The sequence below is a fragment of the Puma concolor genome, chromosome E1, assembly GCF_028749965.1.
Source record: "Puma concolor isolate L17-30 chromosome E1, mPumCon1.1.hap2, whole genome shotgun sequence".
In the NCBI taxonomy this organism is placed as follows: domain Eukaryota; kingdom Metazoa; phylum Chordata; class Mammalia; order Carnivora; family Felidae; genus Puma; species Puma concolor.
The window spans coordinates 51085250-51110610 of NC_141680.1; the positions used below are offsets into that span (position 1 = coordinate 51085250).

Below are 25361 nucleotides of genomic sequence, written 5' to 3' on the forward strand. Positions count from 1 at the left end.
TTAAAAAAAAAAAAAAAAAAAAGAAATCTATCTCCCTGTAGCTATTTCCTAACTGATGCTTCTTCATCAGGATTTGACCTGCTTCCCTGTGGGGGTGTGGGGGGTGGGGCAGATTTCATCTACAAGAGGTTTCTCTGTTCTTCCTCCTTTCCTTCCCTCCCAGGTGGTCATTCAAAGTCTCCACAATCCCATTCGTAGCCTTAAAAAACAATTTTGCTTTTTCTTCCTCAATCCTTTCCTTCTGTATTTATTATCTATGCCTCCTTCTCTCTCTGGGTATTAGAGGTTGGGTCTGAGACTGTTGTACCTCCCTTCATAAACCGAAAAGTCCTATTTTAGGATTTTGCTGAACAAAAGAGCCATCCACTCTGGACTTCCTCGCTTAGCACAAAGTTTTAGACCGACTGTCTTCTTTAACTTGCTACATATTAATTTTCAAATGGGCCTCTCCCTCATTCCACCTCACAGGTCTAGGAATGGCAAGACAGCAGTAAAAGTTTTAGAACATCTCCTCCTGCCCTAGACATGATCGCAAGGTTTGTTCCAGAAAAGGAAAGAATATATATATATATATATTCTTATATATATATATATATATATATATATACATATTCTTATATATATATATATATATACATACATATATGTATGTATATTCTTATATACATATTCTTATATTCTTATATACATATACATCTTATATTCTTATATACATATACATCTTATATTCTTATATACATATACATCTTATATTCTTATATACATATACATATTCTTATATTCTTATATACATATATATACATACATATATGTATATATGTATATATATACATACATATATGTATATATATGTATATATTATATATATATGTATATATGTATACATATATATATTTAAATTTTTTTAACGTTGTATTTATTTTTGAGACAGAGAGAGACAGAGCATGAGCAGGGGAGGGGCAGAGAGAGAGGGAGACACAGAATCTGGAGGAGGCTCCAGGCGCTGAGCTGTCAGCACAGAGCCCGACGCGGGGCTCGAACTCACAAACTGCAAGATCATGACCTGAGCTGAAGTTGGATGCTTAACCGAATGAGCCACCCAGACGCCCCAAGAATATATATATATATATTTTATTATCCTCCCCTTGGTTGAAAATACTTTTCCACTTAATTTTATTATTTCAAAATTTCAAAATACATAGAAAAAAATTTAAATTGCTCACTTTCCCTCAGCTCACTTAACAGAGCTAGGAAGCAGTGAAAGTCAGTAATGATTTTCTTTGGCATCTGGTGGTTGGTTACTGGGGACCTTTGTAATGTAGAACTGAGCTCTAGGACCTTTTGCTCAATCTCTGAGAGCCTTTTAATGAAAACTCAAAATTAAGCTTTCCTGTTCTTTTACAAGGTCATTAACCTACTGGGATCAGCAAAGACATAATCCAGAATTTTTGAAGTCCTATAGTCCAGCTTATACCCAATGAAGGAACATACCCAATGGAGGATTCTTTACTTAAGTATTTATTTCCCATGACCTATTTCAAGGGTATGATCAGTAGGATATGTGGCCACTTAGAATGGGTGGTGGTCCTTACTGGGGGCTGGGATGGGGAGTTGGGACTCGAAGCCCCCTGATGTATCATATACCAGGCACTCCCCTTCAGTTGTTAAACTGTGTGAAAGCAGGATGGGAGGTCTTATGGGAAGAGCTGGTGGCCTCACAGTTGGTACTCAGAACTTTTGGGCAACAGCCATCTACCAATTGGTGGAAGCTTTTCAATATTATTTCATTGAAGCAATACCTGCTTTCAAGAAGATTTGGGACATCTGGATGTTGAAAGGACACAAACAACATAAAAATAAACCACACAGGGGTGCCTGTGTGGCTCAGAGGGAGAGAGAGAGAGAATCCCAAGCAGGCTTTGCCTTGCCAGTGTGGAGCCCAACGTGGGGCTTGAACCCATGAACCATGAGATCATGACCCGAGCCGAAATCAAAAGTTGGACGCTTAACTGACTGAGCCACCCAGGTGCCCCATGCTGAGCAGAATTTAATGAAGTCCAGCCTATCAATGATTTTTTTCATGGATTGTGTCTTTGACATTGGACCTACAAAAAGAGTTACTATACCCAAGATCATCTAGATTTGCTCCTGTGTTATCTTCTCGGAGTTTTATAGTTTTTCATTTTACATTTAGGTCTAAGAGCTATTTTAAGTTAAGTTTAGTGATGGATAAGATCTGTGTCTAGATTAATCTTTTTGCATGTGGATGTCCATTTATTCCGGTACCATTTATTGAAAATGACTATCCCTGTTCCATTGAATTGCCTTTGCTTCTTTATCAAAGAGCAGTGGAATGTATTTACAGTGGTCTATTTCTGGGCACTCTATTCTGTTCCCTTGATTTGTCTATTGTTTTGCCAATACCACACTCTCTTGATTACTGTAGTTTCGCGTCTGTTATTTGCTAACACCCAGTGTTCACAATGCCCAAAGTTCCCGAGCCTAGCACTCCAATTAAAAACCAATTTTTTTTAAATGTTTATTTTTGAGACAGAGAGAGACAGAGTGCGAGCAGGGGAGGGGCAGAGAGCAAGGGAAACACAGTATCCAAGGCAGGCTCCAGGCTCTGAGCTGTCAGCACAGAGCCCGACGCGCGGTTCGAACCCACGAACCATGAGATCATGACCTGAGCTGAAGTCAGCTGCTTAAGTGACTGAGCCACCAGGCGCCCCTCCAATTTGAAACCTACAGTAAGTCTTTGCTTCCCACCGCCTGAGGCAGGTGAGCCTGCTCCACAAAGAACCTCCTAGAATCTAGTAGGTTTGTTGAGGATGGCCTTCTGTACCATTTTGCTCATTGGGAGGCATTTCAGGCTGCTAGATAAGCTTGGTTTCCTGAAAAATTAATCAGAGCAGGCTTTGAAGCTTAGACCATAGCATCGAGTCCTCTAACTTAACGATATTTTCATAGAAAGAAAAATCTGCTTTTTGGCAACCTGAGGAGGCAATTTGGATTAGAGGGTCCCATCCATAGAAACTGCCCCATTGCAGGACCCTATTTAGTGAGTCTGTGGTCCATTTAGCGACATTAGTAGGTTCTCTTTCCCAGATGGTTTTCTTCTTAGGTCAACAGGTTGCCTGTTATCAAAATTCAGCTATGCCCTCTTTAGCCAGCGTGCAGTGATCTCCCCTGCTGACAGTCCAGGAAGTACTTCCCTCTTCCCCCCACAGGCAGCCAGGTGGAGACAGGGTGAAATTATGGCTAAGGAGCTGGTTGGCATCCTATATTCTGGCATGGCTGAATTTGTCGTCCCATGTTACGTGACAGTAATTAACTAGCGACTGCAGACCCAGTCGATGCTCTAAGCTGCACATGGCCTTATTTCAAGACATGGTGGTCCCTAGATGGGTTTCCCAATGACTGGCTTTCTTCTCGTGGATTATGGCTGGTTAGGCTTCTAAAAGCAAAGGTGTCCATGGTTTAACTCTTCCTCCACGCCGTCCGATAATATCTGCAAGAGGCTTATAGTATTCGAGAATGATTTCTCTCGTTTCTAAGACACTGATCAATCTCTCAACATTATAGGGTCTCGTTTCTGAGTTCCCAAACTCCAGAATAAATATTCGTCGGTGAAATTTCCCATCTACCCAGAGGATCATTTCCCCATATTAATCCCTAAGGGAAAGAGTAAAAAGATAAAAGAAAGAGAGAAAAGAAAACAGCCTGGAATGTAGGCCAAGTGTGTGTGTGAATGTGTGATGCCTGTGTTTACGTGAATGTGTGTGTGTGAAGGAGTGTTGTGTGGTTGGTGTGCACATGTGTGAGCAAGTTTATCCCTCGAGCGGTAGCGTGTGTGTGTTCGTGTGCGGGTGTGTTGTTTGAGGGCATGTGAGCGCGTGTGTGTATGTGCGATGTGCGTACATGAATCTGCGTGTGAATGTGTGATGCATGGGTTCACATGAATGCGTGTGTGAGGGTGTGTATGAATGTGCAACGTATGTGTGGACATGAATGTGTGGGCGTGCGAGAGAACGCGTTCTTTGTGTGCAAATGCTGCCTCCCAGTGGCATCTACTACTTTTAAAAGTGCTTGCAAAAAGGCTGGGAATGAAAAGACAGGTGGGTTTCCTTGCGGCAAGCAAGCACGGGGCAAAATTTTCCATATACCTCACCTTTCATAGTTGTATCTTCCCAGCGGTGCCATAGGGAAGGGAAGGAAACTGAAGCTCAGGGATGTTACCTAACTTGCTTTACCTGGGCCACAGAGCTGGTAAGTGACATAACCAGTTATCCAAACTTCAGGACTATATCGTTTCCACCATTTTTTTTTAAATTTTTTTTTTCAACATTTATTTATTTTTGGGACAGAGAGAGACAGAGCATGAACGGGGAAGGGGCAGAGAGAGAGAGGGAGACACAGAATCGGAAACAGGCTCCAGGCTCTGAGCCATCAGCCCAGAGCCCGACGCGGGGCTCGAACTCACGGACCGCGAGATCGTGACCTGGCTGAAGTCGGACGCTTAACCGACTGTGCCACCCAGGCGCCCCTCGTTTCCACCATTTTTAAAAATATTTATTTATTGAGAGAGAGAGAGAGAGAGAGAGCAGGAGAGGCAGAGAGAGAGAGAGGGAAACAGAGAGAATCCTGAGCAGGCTCCTCACTGTCAGCGCAGAGCCTAACACGGGCTCGAACTCATGACCACGAGATCATGACCTGAGCCCAAATCAAGAGTCGAACATGCAACTGACTGAGCCACCCAGGTGCCCCTTGTTTCTACCATTCTCATGCTGCTAGTTAAGCTTTGAATTTTCCCAGGGGCTTTGCGGAAAGGCTTGCAGTCTAAAGTTAGAATTTCACAGCCCAGGGAGGCGTGCTGAACCGTTAGTGGAGAGATTTCTGGGCGGGTGAGGCTACCAAGTGCCGTAGCAGGTGGAACAGTCTAGGGCAGTATGCATAATACGGAAGGGGAGAAAAGCCGGTTCACCCCTGTTGGGAGCTCCAGTATGGATAGAGTAGGCCACACCCACCGGTAGGGATAGAATGGTGAGTACAGCTTAGTTCTGGCTTAAAGAGGAAACACAGTATCACTGTGTTAAAGGTAGTAACTTTTTTTTCCCCTTTTTAGTAGTGAAAGAAGAGAGAATATGCCTCATGATTCTGTTTCAGCTCTCTTTATACCGCACTTATTTTTGTGTTCCAAGATATACTTTTGTGACCTGTCAATAGGAAGTTCTGAATCATTTCCTATCCAATTTAAGGAATTTACTGCCTGCGGGATTATTTTGATAACTTCTAAAGTGTTTACATAATAGGAATCATTTTTGGTATTTATAGATTGTTTTCCATTTGGATAGCTGAAGAGTCATTCATTTATTTAGTTCCACTAATACAGAGTATCTTGATAATGCAAAATGGTGGGTCAACTGAAATGCGATTAGTTAGAGTATCAGCCCACGCGGAAGTGAGGTCTACAGAGCCATTGCTAGGTTTGAAACAATAAGTAAGAATATGGAAGTTACGTACATCATGTCAAGTTCCAGAAAAATGGACAAAGGGCTAAAGTGGTTCTTTGCACAAGAATAGAAGGAAAACACTAATAGAGATATTTAAATCTTTCAATGTTTCGAATAGTGGAAAATGCAAATTAAAGAGGCACTGTGTATATATATATATATATATATATATATATACAGTTAGCACAGATTAGAAAAAAATTTTAATGTGAAACAGCCACTCTCAGGGACCATTGGATGGGATTGCAAGTTTGCAAAAACACTTCTAGAGAGCAATATGACAGTACCAGTCAAAAGCCTTAATTTTTATGCCCAGAGGGATATCTTTTATAGAGATAGCCGAAACTTCAACCATAATGTACATATTAAACGACATTTACAGTAATATTATTTTCAAGAGCCAAAAATTGCTAATAACTTACATATCCAATCACAGGAGAATAATTAAGCAAATTATGTTGCACGCAGATGATGCAGCAATAAATAGTAAAATCATTATACACACATGTATACACACACATATATGATTTGAGAAAATACATGTAATTATTAACAGTGGTTACTCTTTAATGGTGAGATTACACGTAATTTTTTTTATTTTCCTCTTTAAACCTTTCAGTGATTTCCAATTTCCATATAGTAGCATGAAAACTTTGTAATCTGGGGGTGCCTGGGTGGCTCAGTCAGTTAAGCGTTTGCAAGCGTCCAACTTTGGCTCAAGTCACGATCTCGCAGATTTGTGAATTCGAGCCCCGTGTCGGGCTCTGTGCTGACAGCTCGGAGCCTGGAGCCTGCTTTGGATTCTGTGTCTCCCTCTCTCTCTGCCCCTCCACCTCTCACGCTCTGTCTCTCTCTCTCAAAATTAATTAAAATTTTAAAAAAATTTAAAAACTTTATAATCTGAACAAAAAAACAATTCAAAAACCTCAGTCTAGGAAGAAAAGTTCCATTTCCCTTTACGGTTAACTCTTGATTGTTCTCTTTTAAAAATTTTAATTCTCAAATTAGTTAACGTACAGTGTAGCCTTGGCTTCTGGATTAGAATCCAGTGATTCATCTGTCACATATGATACCCAGTGCCCATCCCAACAAGCGCCTTCCTTAATGCCCATCACCCATTTCCCCCACTCCCGTCAACCCTCAGTTTGTTCTCTGTATTTAACTCTTGATTAGTCTTGATAGTAAGTGGGAATAACTGCCAGATAAGCCACCACAGTGATCCAAAATCACCACCATTTGTTCTTTTGTATTGTACTTTATTTTTTATATGTTTATTATTCACAGTCCTTCAATTTACTGGGTACGTTCGCACTGAAGTTGTTGAAGCCCTGACTCGAAAAAGTTTTACAGGAGAAAGATTACATTTCAAAATTTAGTGTCTGGGTCAATTTCTCCAAAATGGTGCTATCTTTGGAGAGGCTTGAGGAAATTTGGAAAATAAAATAGACAGAACTTAAAATATCTTTATTTGCTTCACCTAGAGAGTCCCTGTCCACATTTGATTCAGATTCTTACAAGTTGTTTTCCTTTCTTTGTGTGTCTGGCAGGTATGTAAAATGGAATAATAATATTTTGCAACTCACTTTTAGTAGTTATTAACACAGACTTACACTTTTGGTATTGATCTTTAGGGCCATCAAGGTATCAAAAGAATGCCTTGAGGAAATATGTAAATTTTTTATGTACATAACTTAAAGTTAAGAGAAGTAAGTTACTGTAATTAGATTTATATCTAACTTTATAAAACGGAAAACTCAGATGACAGTGGCTTAAATAAAATGGAGGTAATCTCCAGGTCTGTGTTATAGTTACTACAGTTTTATAGATCGGGAGTTTAAAATATAGAGTTCATCAGATTTAATACAACAAAACGCAGGCTTAGTTCAAATTATGTATGGATAATTGTTATCTTTCTAATTAGCAAAAGGTCACAGTTCCCCATGTTTTTATGTAAGCAAGAATTGAATTCACATTGTTCAGTATTCTCTAGACTAATCTCTCAATTTTATTTTTTTTATTTTTTTTTTTAATTTTTTTTTCAACGTTTTTATTTATTTATGGGACAGACAGAGACAGAGAATGAACGGGGGAGGGGCAGAGAGAGAGGGAGACACAGAATCGTTAACAGGCTCCAGGCTCTGAGCCATCAGCCCAGAGCCCGACGCGGGGCTCGAACTCACGGACCGCGAGATCGTGACCTGGCTGAAGTCGGACGCTTAACCGACTGCGCCACCCAGGCGCCCCAATCTCTCAATTTTAGATTTGGAAAATAAACAGATTCCTTTCAACATGAGAAACATAGCGTCATCAACTTCTCACACAAGAAAGAAAAACAATTTATATTTTACAGTCATGTTTTTACTCTCATGTTTACACTACAATATCAGCTATGTTACCATTCGATTTTTTAAAATTGAGGCAAAATGTTACTTGTTTTTGAAACAAACTCATTTCATTTAAGTCATTTGTAGCTGATAGGAAACAATATTTTTCTTTAAAACAATATTTTCAATGGAAATAATGTTTCAATTTTAAAGCCTTTTTAAAGCCAAAGGTAAAACAAGGTTGAGTATATATTTTCATACCCTGACTTTATCACTTTATAGTGTTTGCTTTATCTTCCCTCTAGTCCCATAACATATTATTTATATACCTTTTAAATCTGACTCCAAATGTGGTTACTTGATGTTTGTCTTATTACCTCCTACTCTATTTGAAACTTCTAGAGGACAGAAACTCATTTTTGTCCTCACAACTCCTGAAGCTTTTTTGTAGTTGGGACCATTTGTGGGACCTCATCCGTCCCCTTCTCTGAGAAAGAAATGCCAATCCCTGTCCTCGAGCACAAAGATGAGCTAATAAAGTCATGTTTATACAGTGGGATGCCCAATCTCCTGACCATACCCAATCTGATGAAGTGTGCTCATTTGATTCAACCAGAGGAATCAGGTGCACTCTCCTGGGAAGATATTTGGATTCAGAGAAGTTAGACTTCCGGGACTCCTGAATGGGAGCTCTGTAAACTAGGAAGTTAAGGAGTGGCTATATTCTGCCAAAGGTGCAGAGAAAAGCACAGAAGACCAATCTGCCTTCATTCTTTGAATCAATAAGATTTATTGACTCTAAGTGGAAGGTCCTCTGCAAGGGGCTGGGTCTACAACGGTGAACCCAACACATATGTTTCCTGTCCTTATGGAGCCACCAGCATTTGAAAAAGATTGTTGATATTCATTAATATTTGATCATAAATTTTGGTAGATGCAGTGAAGAAAAGGAACAGGGGGCCCTGAAAGAGAGTAAGGGTGGTTTAAGAATCAATGAAGGCCTGGGGCGCCTGGGTGGCTCAGTAGGTTGAGCGTCCGACTTCAGCTCAGGTCCTGATGTCATGGCTCTTGACTTTGAGCCCTTCATCGGGCTCTCTGCTGTCAGCACAGGGCCTGTTTCAGATACTTTGTCCCCCCCCCCCCCCCCCACACCTCCCCTGTTCACGCTCCCTCTCTTTCTCAAAAATAAATAAACATAAAAAAAAAAATCAATGAAAGCCCTTCTGAGTAAGTGACACTTAAGCTGAAGTAAAAAACAGTGTCAGAACATTCCTGGTACAGCTGGGGTGCCTGGGTGGCTTGGTCAGTTAAGCATCCCACTCTTGATTTTGGCTCAGGTCATGATCTTGTGGTTTGTGAGTTTGAGCCCTCTATCCTGCGCTGACAGTGTGGAACCTGCTTGGGATTCTCTCTCTCCCTCAAAATAAAAAAAAATAAATAAAAAATAAAAAAGGAAACATTCCCTGAGGATATATGCCAGATGTTCAATGACACCTAGTAGCATTCAATAAATATATTTTGAGCTGAAAAAACATTATGTTTTATAAGATAACCAGACACAGAAGTCCTATTAGTTGGTTGGTGTAGGTGTTTGGCCATAAAAGGTTGACATAAAACTGTATTTTTCAGGCCACATAAGCTTGGGGGCTATACTATAACAGTCACAAAAGAGTATTTATCTGGCTTTACCCTTGAGGTCCCTGAATTGACTCTCATTCCAGCTATTTCTTCCCAAATATTAACAGAGGTCCTCAGGGTCACCCAGCATACAGGGTGTGCTCTGTATCTTACTCAACTACTGTATGCTGTGTGTCATTAATTTTTTTCTAAGTGTGAGGAGCTGTGAGGATGCTGTTATTCTCACTTCTGGTCTCTGATGCTCGATGAAGGCCTCCTTGCTGCTGCTACTTTTTACTGATGCCTGTCCTGAGGTTGCTAGAACCCACTGCTAGGGACAATGTTGTCTGTACGGAGTGTGGTACCTTCAGAAGCATGTTCACAAATGCCAGTGATGGCTTCTGTTCTCAGTGTTTAAATGGGTATAAAATCCACACAGCAGGCGGCACCTGGGTAGCTCAGTCAGTTAAGCGTCAGACTTCGGCTCAGGTCATGAACTCTTGGTTCATGGGTTTGAGCCCCACGTCGGGCTCTGTGCCTGGAGCCTCCTTTGGATTCTGTGTCTCTCCCTCTCTCTCTGCCCTCCCACTCTTCGGTGCTCTCTCTCTCTCAAAAATAAATAAACATTAAAAAATAAAATAAAATCCACACAGGGGCACCTGGGTGGCTCAGTCGGTTAAGCATCCGACTTCAGCTCAGGTCATGATCTCACAGTCCATGAGTTCGAGCCCCGCGTCAGGCTCTGTGCTGACAGCTCGGAGCCTGGAGTCTGCTTTGGATTCTGTGTCTCCCTCTCTCTCTGCCCCTCCCCTGCTCATGCTCTGTATCTGTCTCAAAAATAAATAAAAACATTAAAAAAAAATAAAATCCACACAGCAGGAGTTCCTAACCTAGGCACTATGGATGGACTTCAGAAAATTTGGAAATCCTTTGATTTGTATGCACATTTTAGGGCATGTAGGCGTTTGATGGTGGAGAAGTAAGGGAGGAGGGTTATAACTTTTAAAGAGTTTCAGAGGAAGTTCCTTACCTCTGAAGATTAGGAATCACTCTACTACAACAAGAGGAGGAGAGCTGGAAACCATTGCATGGACAGCACAGTGCTTTCCTTCAATGTTCTTTCTTACCACTGAACCAGACCTGCTCACCATCTCTTAGGGGTTCCTTGGTTCTCATGTAATGAGAGGTCACTCAACAGGACATATAGGCTTGAATCCTAAGGTGAACACAGCCCAGTCTCAAGCTGGTATCTCACCTACATATTTATGACATAAATAACAATAAAAACCTCCATGCCTATCATAACAATATTTTTGTTTGCATCTGTATAGGTATATACGTACAGGTGACCCTTGGACAACATGGGGATTAGGGTGGATAAAACCTTTCACAGTTGAAAATCCATGTATAATTTTTGACTCCCCCCAAATTTGACTACTAATAGCCAACTGTTGAGCAGAATAGAAAGTCGATTAACACGAATTTTGTATGTTACATGTATCACATACTGTATTCCTACAATAAAGTAAGCTAGAGAAAAGATAATCATAAGGAAGAGGGGAAAAAAAGCATTTACAGGACTGTACTACTGTATTTACAAAAAAAAATGGTGTATAAGTGGACCCATGCCGTACTAACCTATATTGTTCAAGGGTCAACTGTATATTCTTTTTTTTTTTTTAATTTAAGTTTATTTATTTATTTTGAGAGACAGAGAGAGAGAGCACAAGCGGGGAAGGGGCAGAGAGAGAGGAAGAGAGAGATAATCCCAAGCAGGCTCCTCACTGTCAGTGCAGAGCCCGATGCGGGGCTCGAACCCACGAACCGTGAGATCATGACCTGAGCCAAAATCAAGAGTAGGACGCTTAACTGACTGAGCCACCCAGGCGCTCATACTTTATTTTTAAATGAAAAAAGTGACAATCTGCTAGTTCTTAAAAGTATAAAGGGAGATTTTCTTATCTTCTTACTTTCACGTAGAGAAAATAAGAAGTTTACTATCAGTTTTTATTTTCAGTCACATCTTTTCCCCTCTGCAGTAATTTCCCCTCAGATGAATTTGACTTTGTTACATTTTTTTCCCCTTGATCCCTTTCTTCATCTTCCTTTTTTTTTTTGTTTTTTGCTCACGTTCATTTAGACATCGAATGTCAGAAATTCATTTCACGTTCTTCCTGCAACGCGGTTACATATTTTAAACTTCACCATGTGGTCAGATTCCTGCCATCAATTGCGTACATGGCTTTTGCATCCCTGATTGGCAGTGCGAATGATCTGGATTACTGATCATTCTTTAGCTATAAACATGCCCAAATATGCTTTGGAAAACTCGTTTTTAAAAACATTTCATACCGTTGCCTTCCCTTAGCCTTCATAATTAGTCACTGAAACAATGAAGAACGGTCGGTACTTATTTCTGGTGGAAGGGGTTTGAAAAAGCACCTTGGAGAGACCAGGACTTCCCTCCGGAAGCTTGAAAGTACCTAGTTACAAGTGAATGAATCTTCTATTTTCTTTATGGAAAACCGAAAAGTTGCTTCAAGCTGTGCTTACGTTAGATTTGGCATCACACTGAGTGTTGCAGAGACACTGCAGAAGGAGTCCTGTTGTGAAATTAGATGAAAAACAGTGGTAAACTGAATTTCATTTAAGTGAGTGTTTCTACAACTTAAATTTGGTTTCTGCCTGGTATTTAAATAAATATACTTCAGAGCCTTTCCAGAAATGCGATAGAAGACCAAAGAACACCATAACACAGCAATGCACACACGGAGACTGCCCTGAGGAGGTTGAGGCTTCCTGGGAGGAGCAAAATTACATTTTCCACTCTATCTTGCCATTCTACACGGAACTGATAAGCACAAAACCTTCTGTTTCATTTTAGCATCTTCAGAATTTGGGGGCAAGTTTCTTGAAACCTCAGATAGTTCTGAATGCAAAAAAAAAAAAAAAAAAAGAAAAAGGAAAAAAAAAAGGGAACAAGGTAATGCTCATTTTCTCTCTTTAATCCGACCTCATTCACTTGTGGGTTGTGAGATACCAGGCAGTAAACTCTCACTCCTTGAGACTCAGCGACGTCTGTCCAAATGGGCACACCCTTTTGTGAACACCCTCCAGCAATTCCATTTTTTCTCCCCTCTACTTGTTTCTTCTCCACGACGCCTAAAATGTTCACGGGCTACTCTCCTCGCGGGATGCCCGAGGGCAGCCTTGTGCAGACAGCGGTAGGATTTCCCAAGGAACCTCCGCCTGGGACCCGCCTACGTGCCTTTAGGCTGCCAGGCGGCCGGGGAGGCAGTGCAACCACCCGCAGCGTCGCCATGGCAACGGCCCGGAGCCCACCACGCGACCGGGAGGGCGGGGAAACCAGCGCGGAAGTCCCGCCCCCGATTTGCCGGGCGGAGGCGGCCCTCGCGGGGAGCGTCGCCATGGCAACGGCGCCGCGCGCAGGCCGCGGCCCGGGCAGGGGGCGGGGAATGTGAGCGCGGAAGTCCCCGCCCCCGGGCTGCTGGGCGGTGGCGACGGCGGCGGCCCGCAAGGATTTGAAACCGTTTAGCGGTGGCGGCGGCGGGGGTGGCGGCGCGGCGGCCGACCGGAAAGCTTGCATGTAGGGGCGCCAGGTTCTTGATTTCCCGAGTTTCCCCGTCCTGCCCCTACAACCCGGGTTCTCGAGTGGAATTTTGCGCGGGGTGGCGGTCGCCCCGCCCGTGCCCGCCGGTCCGGGGAGGGGCGTCGCCCCGCAGGCCCCGGGCCCGTTCGCAAGGCCTGTGGGGCGCGCGCCCGGTTGGGGGGCTCTGGGCGCAGACCGCTGCTGTTCCGCTTGTGGAGTGAAACCCAGCCCGGGCGCGGACGGGGAAAGTTCTGGGTAAAGTTTGCTGGGCGGATGGAGCTGGTCCGCGAGCCGGGGTCCAGAGATCGGACCGCTCCGCTGGGGAGGAGAAATCTGTGTCCGGGACAAGGTAGGGAAGCGGCCGCTGCCTCGCGGCCTCGCAGGCCGCCCGCCCCGTGCCCGCTCTCCACTCTTGCAGGGGAAGTTCCTCCCAGGACAGGATGGGCGACCCCAGAGTGAGGGCAGAACCCATGTGCTGGCTCCTCTGTGGGGACAGTCCCGACAGCAGTGAGCTCGGGAAGGCCTGGCCCAGCATCGCGGCGTGCTGGGGCCAGCGAGGGTTTCCGAGTTCCATTGTGCAACAGAAAACAACATCAGTACAGACGAACAGCCTGTATTCTGATCACTGGGTGGCTATATTATTATTTGTCCTTTATGTTTAGAGAGGAGTAAAAATAAGAAAAGGCAAATGAAACGACAGGAGCCTCCGCGTAGGGGTCAGGCTGCAGTGGGGTGGAGCGCACGATGACGGGCACACCGTGTTCAGGCCCAGCTGCCACTTTCCGTGGGACTGACTCTAGGTCAGTAACTTAACTCTGCTAAGCCTCAGCTTCCTGCTCTGGCAGGTGGCTTTGAAATAGTGCCTGTCTCCCAGGGCTATGACCGGGAGACGTTTGTAAAGCACACAGCATGCTCCTGGCACCGTCAGGGAAGGCTCTATCAGTGCTCGCCTAACTGTCCAAACATCCCATGCACCTGTAAGACTGAGCTACTGAGGGACGTATTTGAAGTTTTCTGGAATGACTCACCATACATTTAAAATATGTTTTGAACAAAATGGTTTTTTTTCTTGCAACTTTCAGGAATGTGTTTATTGTGTTTGGCAACGGGCATATATATATGTGGGGTGTATTTTTTGTTTGGCAGTGTGGCTGCTTTTCTTAAAAGCCTTTTTTAAAGGCTTTAAGGCCTTTTAATATTTGTGGCCTGCTTCTTTCTGCCTTGCTGGCTCCTATGGCAGCTAGGCACCTTGAGAAGGTTTTAGCTTATTTGAGAGGCATCCACATATAAATAGGTTTTAAAAAAGACAATGGCAGTGAGTTAAATAAAAGACATGATCAAATACAGAGTATAACTATTAAGAAGAGTCACCCAATTGACTTCTTTTTTTGGTTTTGAAGTAATTTATGTGACTAGTAGGCACATGAAAGTACGTAAAGCCTCAGTCAAAGATAGAGCTTTAAATAGTGGTAAAACTTTTTGATTAGATGGAACTAAGTAGATATAGCTTGTTTATAAGATGTAATTTGTGGGGCGCTTGGGTGGCTCAGTTGGTTAAGCATCTGACTCCTGATTTCGGCTCAGGTCTTGATGGTTTGTGAGATCGATCCCTGCATCAGGCTCTGCAGAGACAGGGCAGAGCCTGCTTGAGATTCTCTGTCCCTCTCTTTCTGCCCCTTGTGCACTTGCACACATGCTCTCGCTCTCAAAATAAATGAATGAACTTGAAAAAGAAGATGTCATTTGTGTAGGAAGAATTCCTTGAAGGTTTGAAATGGTAACAGTTTTTCCTTTTTGCATTTCTTAATTTTATTGGAGAATAAATAAGGGATAAGGAGATGCAGATTTTTAGCTTTTTGTAAATATCATATTGACCTTTTGTGTTAAAAAAATGTGTACTCCAGTATTGTGTCTCCTTATAACAATTCCAATTGCCTTTCTACTTTTCAAAATATGCCTTTATTAGTTGGAGATATTGCTGATGTGTATGTAAATGGCCCACAGGTTCCATATAATGGATCTGAGAGCTAGGGACTTCAGAATTTTAATCCTAGCGTTGTGCTTTATTTCATGACTTTGGGTGAGTCTTTTAACTGTTGAGTTTTAGTTTTCTCTAACGTTAAACATTAGCATCTCCTGCATGTGTCAAAGAGTTTATTGCCAGTTAGTGATTATTACAAATCTTTTCCTTTAGCTTTATTGGTGGGTGTTGTCAGGCAAATGTTTGAGTAAGAGGGCAGGATGCATTGTTAAAGCCTGGGGGTATACTCCTGGGCTGGAGCTGTGTTCAGAATTCTGGGTTTGTGAGTTTCTGTTTGTCTGGTCATCCATTTGAATAGTTGCTTTTCACCTTTATGATCTAATACTCTGCAGTGGTATCTAGCCTTTTGTTACCAAGTACATAGCGGGTGTAATTATATTAGAATGCAGTTAGTTATTGTAGGAATGCAAAACAACCATTCCAAACACCCCTAAGCCAACTAACCAATCAGAGAATGCATTTAAATACAACTTCTCTTAACCAAGTCTTAAATTTGAAAATATGTTTCTTCTACTGTGATGCAGAAGGTAGGATTGCCAGTTTTGGTAAATAGAATTAAGGCCATATAATATTTCTTAAAAAAATTTTTTTTTAATGTTTATTTATTTTGGAGAGAGAGACAGAGTGCAAGGCGGCGGGGGTAGCGATGGAGGGAGGGGCAGAGAGAGAGGGAGACACAGAATTCGAAGCAGGCTCCAGGCTCCGTGCTGTCAGCACAGAGCCCAACGCGGGGCTCGGACTCACGGACCGTGAGATCATGACCTGAGCCGAAGTCAGATGCTTAGCCGACTGAGCCACCCAGGCGCGCAGCCATATAATATTTCTATTCTAGCAGATCTGTTTGGTACTCAGAACAGAGTCTTTTAAAAAATTATTGGTCACGTTAAAGTGGGACATTATTCCCTTTTGTTAGCATTTATTTACCAGTCAGTTCTTTAGCTTCTAATACGTGCCACATAAAGTGCTAGGTGCCTACTAAGATGTGTAAGTCAGGGGCCCTGCCTTCCAGGAACACGTCACAGATGGTGGAAGACGTGTAAATAATATATATGTGTACAAAAAATGATAGCACGATGAATGCTGCTCCCAGATGTGAGCAGGGCATGCTGAGTCTGGCACAATGGGCGTCTAGGCCGAGCAGGGCAGGCTTTATTCAGAAGTGCCATTTGAGCTGTGTTTACCTGACCGCAGGCAGAGGGGACAGCCTGTGGGGAAGACGTGGAATCGTGTAAGGGCTTGGAAGGTTGGAGGCATGGCACGGAGGTCATCGGTGGGGAGGTGGCCTTTGGTGGGTGGGTGTTATTAGGCAGTGTGTATGTAGGGAGAGGTGAGAGATGGTCTGGTGGTGCAGAGCCTGATGCAAGGGTAGAACTCACCAACCTTGAGATCATGACCTGAGCTGATTGAAGTCGGCCGTTTAACCGACTGAGCCACCCAGGCACTCTAGGAGAGACTTTAAAATAGAGTGATATGCTTAGCTCTGCAGTTGGAGGTGGCGGGGGGGGGGGGGGTGGGGGCTTCTTCTGGTACCAGTGACTGAAGCAGGCAAACCAGATAGTGGGTTGCAATATCTCTGAGATAGTGGCAGCGAGAAGAGATATAACAGGCAGGTTTTGAGACATTTCCGACTATTTGTTGATATATTGACTTTGGGGGGGTGGTTAGAGAATGGGAACGGGGGAGGGGATGGAGACCCCGGGAGCGGAGAGTTTGAACCCGGGAAGAGGTAACTGATAGGTGATCGAAGTGTCGGCAGTAGAGAGGAGAGTTCATGCTTTGGATACAGAAGCAAAGGAGGATGGAGGTATTCTGTTCTCTTAGAGGGAAGCTGAGAGGCAGAAGGAAGAGCCTTTTGGGGTGTCACCACCTGACTATTATTTTTTCCATGAAACGAGGTAAGATTTTTTTTTTAATTCCGAGTGAGAGGAGGCAAGAGCAGTTTGAGGGGCTTTAAAATGTCTGGTAACTGCTTTGTGGAGCAGGAAATGGTGAAAGACACCTGACAACTCGGGTAAGGTAGGAAGCTGTGTGCCTACAGGCAGTGCCTGTTTTCTCCAGACCCTTAGTTGGGGATTGAAGCAGGCGGTCAAGGAGGACAGTCTTGCTGAGGGAGCAGAAGGAGGAGAGCGTTTAAGAGGGTAAGAGCTGTGATCTGATAGAAGGGATTTGGGAAGATCAGAGCGACGGGAATGAGGAGGACAAGGGCTAGTCAGATGCTGAGGGCCTCATAAGAGGAGAGTTTCTGGATTGAGGCTGGAGGGGCAGCGGTTGGGACGCGGCAGTAGGGATCTCAGTAAGTGTTTTCCTTCCGGGGCGAGGCTGAGGGGAGAGTGGAAGACCCCAGAGAGTGGGTACCATGGGCCTGAGAGAGAATGGGTTCACCTCTGACAACCGGGAGGGAAGTCATGGCGGCCAGCAAAAGCTGTGGTTTACTCCCAGACACAGGCAGAGAGAACTTTCTAGGAAGAGCCTGTAGTAAGATGGAAGGCACTGTGGTTAAGTATTAGAAGCTGGTTGAGCAGAGACGAGGCCGGCTGTGGAGGAAGACAGCTAATGAGGCAGAACAGAGCTTTTTTCCAACATATAATTTGTAAATGAGTAAATGACAAACTGGGGACTATGTGTAATGTAGAGGGAGTCCATATCCCTTTCAAGACATCAAAAAAATTGTTTTTAATGTTTATTTATTTTTTAGAGAGAGAAGGAGTATGAGCGGGGGGAGGGGCACAGAGAGAGGGAGACACAGAATCCGAAGCAGGCTCCAGGCTCTGAGCTGTCAGCACAGAGCCTGATGCAGGGGTCGAACCCACGAACCACGGGATCGTGACCTGAGCCCAAGTCAGACGCTTAACTGACTGAGCCACCTAGGTAGCTCAAGACATGTTTTATTTTTATTTTTATTTTTTAAAAAATTTTTTTTTTTCAACGTTTATTTATTTTTGGGACAGAGAGAGACAGAGCATGAACGGGGGAGGGGCAGAGAGAGAGGGAGACACAGAATCGGAAACAGGCTCCAGGCTCTGAGCCATCAGCCCAGAGCCTGACGCGGGGCTCGAACTCCCGGACCGCGAGATCGTGACCTGGCTGAAGTCGGACGCTTAACCGACTACGCCACCCAGGCGCCCCAAGACATGTTTTAATTGAAAGGAACATGGTGAGCGTAGATAGTTTTAAGGAGTTTTGTCAAAACCTACTGAGTTTTGGGATTCACCTTCTTACATATAGTATTTTTCTTGCTAATTAGGAAGAAATGTGAAGACTGATACTTTAAGGTTTTTTTTTTTTGAGGGGAATTAGCATTTTTGAATTTATATACAGTTAAAAATCACTTTTTTGGTACACAGTTTGGTGAGCTTCTACACATGCCTGGAACAGCGTCTTCTAACCTCCTATACAGACAACACGCAGAACAGTCCCGGCACCCCAGCTGTGTTCCTTGTGCCATGGCCTTGTGTTCAGTGCTGCCCCAGCTGCTGAGCCCTGTGAACCACTGTTCTCTGTGCCCACACTGTTTGCCTTTTCTTTTTTTTTTTTTTTTTTTTTAATTTTTTTTTTCAACGTTTATTTATTTTTGGGACAGAGAGAGACAGAGCATGAACGGGGGAGGGGCAGAGAGAGAGGGAGACACAGAATCAGAAACAGGCTCCAGGCTCTGAGCCATCAGCCCAGAGCCCGATGCGGGGCTCGAACTCACGGACCGCGAGATCGTGACCTGGCTGAAGTCGGACGCTTAACCGACTGCGCCACCCAGGCGCCCCACTGTTTGCCTTTTCTAGAACGTCATACAAATGGGTCCATGCAGTGTGTTGCCCTTTGAGAATGGTTTCTTTCGCTTAGCGGGCTACATTTGCGGTTTATCCGTGCTCCGTTCGGATGCCAGTGGTTCATTGCTTTCTGTTGCTGAGTACTCCTTGGTTGTGTGGGTACATCATAGTTTGTTTACCTGTTCCCCGGGGGAGGGACATTGGGCTTGTTTCCTGGGGTTTGATTACCCAAGGAGACAGCAGCTATACAAGGTTGTGTGAATAAAGACTGTTTCGCTTGAGGAAACACCCAAGAGTGAGATTTCTGGGTCACGTGGCAAGCGTGTGCTGAATGGCGTAAGAAGCTACGAAATCGTGATCCCGGGTGGCTGTGCCGTGTCGCACTCCTACCCGCAGTTCCTGAGAGTTCCTGTCATTGTGTGTGCTCACTGGCATTTGGTATTGTTTATTTGGCATTTTTTATTTTAGCTGTCCTACAGAGTGTGTAGTGAGAGCTCGTTTTGACTTTAATTTGCGTTTCCCTAATGATTAATGATGCTGAGCATCTTTTTATGTGTTTAGTTGTCATTTGTATAATTTCTTTGGTAAAGTGACTTTTTTCTTTCTTTTTTTTTTGCTATTTTTATTGGGTTGTTGTCTTACGGTTGGGTTTTGAGAGTTCTTTGTATGTTCTTGATATAAATCCTTTGTGACTCATATATACATATATATGCGCATATATATATGGGTGTATATATATATATATATATATATATATATATATATATATATGTATATATGATTTGCAAATATTTTCTCCCAGTCTGTGACCTATCTTTTCAATCCCTTAATGGAGTCCTTTGCAGAGCAAAAGTTTTTTTTCTGTTTTGGTGAAGTCCAATATAATAATTTTTACTTTATGGGTCGTTCTTTTGGTGTCCTGAGAAGAAATCCTTGCCTAACCCAAAGTCATCAAGATTTTCTCCTATGTTTTCTTCTAAGAGTGTTATAGTTTTACATTTTACACTTAGATCTGTGATTTGTTTTGAGTTCACTTTTGTCTACCCTGTGAGGTTTAGGTTGAGGTTTTTTTTCTTTATTTTGCATACGGGTGCCCAAATTGTTATAGTATAATTGTGGTAAAACCTGTTATTTCTCCGTGATTTGTACCTTTGTCCATACTGCGTCCATACTGATATGCACCAGCTGTCCATACTTGCGTTGGTCAATTTCTGACCGCCGATTCGTTCCATTGGTCTGTGTGTCTTCTTTCACTAACACCGCATTGTCTTGACTCCTTAGCTTTATAGGGCATCCTAAGATCAGGTCGTGTGAGTTCCCCAACTTTGTTCTTTTTTTCCTGAATTGCTTTTACTCTTCTAGTTCCTTTACCTTTCCATATGCATTTTTAGACTCAGCTTGTGCATATCTACAAGGACTATTGCTGGGATTTTGACTGGGATGACAATAAATCTATCGATCAGTTTGGGGATATTTGACACTAATGTGTTTTCCTTGCTCTCTTTCATCAGAGTTGTGTGGTCCTCAGCAGACAGATCTTAATATTTTAATTTTAAATCTCTTACAGACTGAATTATGGAAATGGGAAGTGAAGAAGAAAAGTGGGAGAAGCTGGATGCAGAATTTGATCACTTTGTGGTAGATATGAAGCCCTTTGTTCTAAAATTACCTCATAGGTCAGGTAAGATTATGATTGTAAACTTTTAAAAAAATTTTTTTTTTTTCAACGTTTATTTATTTTTGGGACAGAGAGAGACAGAGCATGAACGGGGGAGGGGCAGAGAGAGAGGGAGACACAGAATCGGAAACAGGCTCCAGGCTCTGAGCCATCAGCCCAGAGCCCGACGCGGGGCTCGAACTCACGGACCGCGAGATCGTGACCTGGCTGAAGTCGGACGCCTAACCGACTGCGCCACCCAGGTGCCCCGGTGATTGTAAACTTTTAAAAAAATGTCTATTTATTATGTTTGAAAAAGAGATTGAGAGGGAGAGCAAGCACTCAAGTGGGGAAGAGGCAGAGAGAGAGGGAGACAGAATCTGAAGCAGGCTCCAGGCTCCGAGGTGTTAGTGCAGAGCCCGACACGGGGCTCGAACCCACGAACTGTGTGATCATGACCTAGGCCGAGGTCAGACGCTTAACCAACTGAGCCACCCGGCTGCCCCGTAAACTAGATTCTTAAGATTAATTTTTTTCTTTATAATATTTCCTCAAACCAGTGAACTGTCACAACGAAAACAAAGCTGAATTCCTTTAATAACAATTTCATCTGAAGCTGATGTAGGATTGTTTGCTTTGAGCTATTCAAGGGTTAAATAGAAATTTAGTGATAATATTCTAGAAAACTGTGGAAAGATCTTAATATGATACCACTCTTAGACATCATGAGCTTAAAGCCCATGGATCTCTAAAGTTTCTTTAGAGAGTTTAAAATTTCTTCTCAACTATTCCTTCCTGCATCTTTTTCCTCCCTGAAATGCTTCCTCTTTCAGGAGCCTGCTGTCCCTCTGCTCTCTAACAGTTTTATGTATCAAAGCAGAAAAGAATCTGTTGGTCTTGTATGCTTGTTGGTTGACTGAGTGAAATCAATTGCAAATGAGTTTTTGTTGCTACCGTGTCTGCATTTCTTGGCCGGTTTTCTCTAATTATGGAATGAGAGTCTCTGTCTCAAATCAAAGACTTTCCAGATAATTTAAGGCATCAGAAGACAATTGGAGAGAGTTTGGGGGGGCCAAGATGATTCTCTAAGTGACAATAGGCTGTAAAGGCAAATCTGATTTGGTAGTTTGGCAGTGGAGAGCGGGAGTGGGGCCAAGAAACTCTGGCTTTTACCTGAGTTTTGTCCAAGTTCCCTCTTTCCCTGAGGTGTCTAAGTGAACCGTGTATTCAAAATGAGGAAGCAACTCAACTTTAGATATTTGTTCCAGGATGCTGTGCTGGGAGAAGGGAGTGTCGTGTAGCCGTTATGCATTCTAGTGGTCCCCACTGTTCCACGGCTGTAACCTTTCCTAGTCAGCATGGTCTTTCTTCCAGGCTTCTTTCCCAACTGTCTTCTCTTGCCTTGTCAGACTTTAACCTCCTCTTTCTTCTTCTGCTAGTCTTCAAGATGCATACTTCATGTCCCGTGGCCCATTCATGGTTATTTGTATTATTTGTATATTATTTGATTAATTGTATTCACAATGATATCTATGTTGTATTCTCTTATGATGTTCACCACCTTTTTTTTTTTTCTTTTTCATTAGATCTGCTCATTAGGAAAAACTTGTATTAAAGTCTTCCATTATAAATGTATTTCAAATAAAACTACCCTCATATTTCATCTTCTTTTAAAAATGGATGTTAGGTACATAGAATTGGACTAATTGTAGTCTTTGGTTCATGAGTCATTGCCGGTATTGGTATATCCTGCCCTTTTATTTAATTAATTAATTCATAGTGAATGATCTGGAACTCACATCCTAGTCAAGAGCCTGAACAATGATAATAATTTATATCTTCTTCTAGCTAAATTCTACTTCTGATAATTGCTCTCCCCAATATTGTAAGTAGAGTACTGAATTCTTTTCAGTAATCAAATTGTACTGAATTCTGGCCATTAGGATATTATATAGGTTTCAGTTTTCTGCAAGAACATTTAGAAAATACATAGTTTGAAAAAGTGTTTCCTTAAGTTTATCTGTTTTACTTTTCTTTTTGCCCCAAGTACCCCCAGTATTTCATGAACTTTGCTTTGTGGTTATATAATTTTCAAAGCTAAAAATACAAAACTTCTTCAAAGGTTAGCCCTCATACCTGTAGTGATAAATCTGGTATGAGCAAAGTGGTAAATCCAGCCCTTGCGATTTTTGTAGGTAAAACAATAAATGAATGTGACCTTTAGAAACTAAGAGATTAAAGCAGACTTACGATTTATGTTAGATATATAATCCTCAGGTTGAGTTAGACTGATAAAAGATTAATGTCAAAATAGCTTTCATGAGACCTAAAAACAATTCTGTGTCACGTTCAGATAAAGTAGTCAATAGGTTATATGGTGGATTAAACGGTGCTGTATTTTTAAGGTAGTTTTTAAAAGGATAATTACATTTGCTAAATTACATGTTAATAGCCCTCAATTATTTTTAGAGGGATTAAAAGAAAACCCTAAACTAATCAACTCTAAATCTGAAATTTATCAGCTTTAATAAAGAAAACATTTGGAATCTAATTTTATTTTTTGTTATTGTTTTTTAGAAAGGGAGAGAGAGAGAGAGCACGAGCCGGGGAGAGGGGCAAAGAGAGAGAGAGAGAGAGAGAAAGAATCGTAAGCAGGCCCCATGCTCAGTGCAGAGACTGATGCGGGGCTCAATCCCATGACCTTGGGATCATGACCTGAGCCAAAGTCAAGAGTCAGATGCTCAACTGACTGAGCCACCCAGGTGCCCAAGATCTAATTTTAGATTAAGTTTAAAATGCTTACATAAGATTGCATTTAATAATCTCTTTTGGTTTATATAATTAGAATCATAGGAAGATTTTTTCAAACCAACAGATTATCTTAGAGATGTGTTTATAGTAAAATTTTATCTCTTTTAATATTACTTTATCTCTTCTTTATCTGGTAGTGATCCAGAGATTTTATTTTTTAGAAAGTACTTCTTTGCATTTGTCTTACCTGATCACTAATGAACTGAAAAAGATAAACCGTAGACCAGGGTGTTGGCGAACTGTAGCCTCCCAGGGCCAAATCTGGCCCGCTACCTGTTCTGTAAAGTTTTCTTAGAAAATACTGATGCCCATTTGATTCCATATGGTGTGCGGCTGCTTTCATGTTATGGTGGCAGAGCCGAGCAGGTGTGCCAGAGATCAGACTAAAATGAGGACTATCTGGCACTTGACAGAAAAAGTATGCCAGTCTCTGCTCTAGACCAGAGCAGGTGTTTTGTAGGTCTTTAACGTTTTATTTTCTGAAAAATCCAGCTTCTTTTTTTTTTTTTTTTTTTTTTTTATGTTTGTTTATTTTTGAGCGAGAGAGAGACAGAGTGTGAGCGGGGGCATGGCGGGGGCGGTGTGCAGAGAGAGAGGGAGACACAATCCGAAGCAGGCTCCAGGCTCTTAGCTGTCAGGACAGAACCCAATGTGGGGCTCGAACCCATGAACCGTGAGATCACGAACCGCGAGCTGAAGTCGAATGCTCAACTGACTGAGCCACCCGAGTCCCTGAAAAATCCAGTTTTTAATAGTTCTTACGTATCTCTAGAACGACAGAGGTGTGCGCTTTGGATCAGAAAGCTGTGTGAGCCTTCAGGAACAGGTGCAGGACTAATGGGCAGGAAGAATCGGAACCTGTATGCCAAACTGTTACTGCATATGCTTAAGCGAGGAGCTCTCGAAGGCCCCTTTACACACCGACCGGAACCAGGCACGCTGAAAACCTTACCTTCCTACATGGTAGGTGTCACTGACCGGAAGATGTATGAGTTCCATTTCTTTAAAAGTGTCAATTCATCATCCCCTTTGGGATTGGTTATATTATTGAGTTACAAGTCCTAGATAATACATTAGTTAAAACTGTTCTTTTTCCTTCCTAATTTACTTTTTACTACTTTGAATAGAAGTCAGATTTGGCCTTAAGGGGACTATGCTTATTGATGGAGCCATCCCACAGTATTCTGCAGTATTTCTAAAAAACTCACAGTGAATTTTTTTGTATTGAGCCTTAATTTCCCATTAGTTTTTGCTGGATTACATTAACCATCATTTATGTGTATTAGTAAATTCTAGTTTATGAAACTCTTTCACACACATTATTAAAAAATTCATGAGAGGTTGGATTGAGTGACTTCTAAAGTTCCTTTCTTCTCTAATGAAATGATGACAGGAAGTTGGGAGTTTATACTTTGTTCAATTTCACTGTCAAAATCAGCTATTAGAAAGGCAGTTATAATTATGTTTCATTGGTTAATTGTCACTGTCTTGATCCTTGTAACCATGAAATATGCCTTGGTTTGTGTGGTGTTTGATGAATACTTGAGAAATCTGGAGTACTAGGTATTGGTAGTGGACTGTTTTATGTATGTATGTGTATATATGTACATATATATATATATATACACACACACACACGCACACATACTATATTAGTATAGTATCATAATATTATACTATACTATATAAATATAAATATATATATATATTTTTAAAAAAGCTAACTTTGTGAGTTAACTCTGGTTAACTTAAACCCATTTGCAGTCAAGAGGCACATTGCACACTAAATGATAATTTCTGTTATCCAAGTTAGAGATGCCAAAAGTTTTTTTTTTTTTTAATTTCAAGGTCATTTCTTTTTTTTTTTTTTTAATTTACTTACTGTTTAATTTATTGTTAGTTAGCATATGGTGCAACAGTGATTTCAGGAGTACATTCCTTAATGCGCCTTACCCATTTAGCCCATCCTTCCTCCCACAACCGCTTCAGCAACCCTGTTTGTTCTCTATATTTAAGAGTCTTTT

At 42.2% G+C, this 25361-nt stretch overlaps 1 protein-coding gene across 12 annotated transcripts in view; it reads left to right on the top strand.

Annotated features, from left to right (window-relative positions):
* Window positions 1-12952: 12952 nt before the first annotated feature.
* Window positions 12953-25361, top strand: part of CEP112 (centrosomal protein 112) — a 481908-nt gene continuing 469499 nt past the window's right edge. For 10 of the 12 annotated variants that reach the window (XR_015244252.1, XR_015244253.1, XM_086687813.1 and 7 more), the window contains exons 1-3: window positions 12953-13061; window positions 20437-20550; window positions 24110-24300. Coding sequence is in view for 9 of the 12 variants with exons in the window: in XM_086687813.1 (XP_086543939.1) it covers window positions 20445-20550; window positions 24110-24300 (297 nt within the window). In the remaining 3 variants the exon portion in view is untranslated. Of the gene's footprint in view, window positions 13062-13122; window positions 13414-20436; window positions 20551-24109; window positions 24301-25361 lie in introns of those variants that run through there. The other 2 variants (XM_086687814.1, XM_086687821.1) reach the window with 2 other exon arrangements.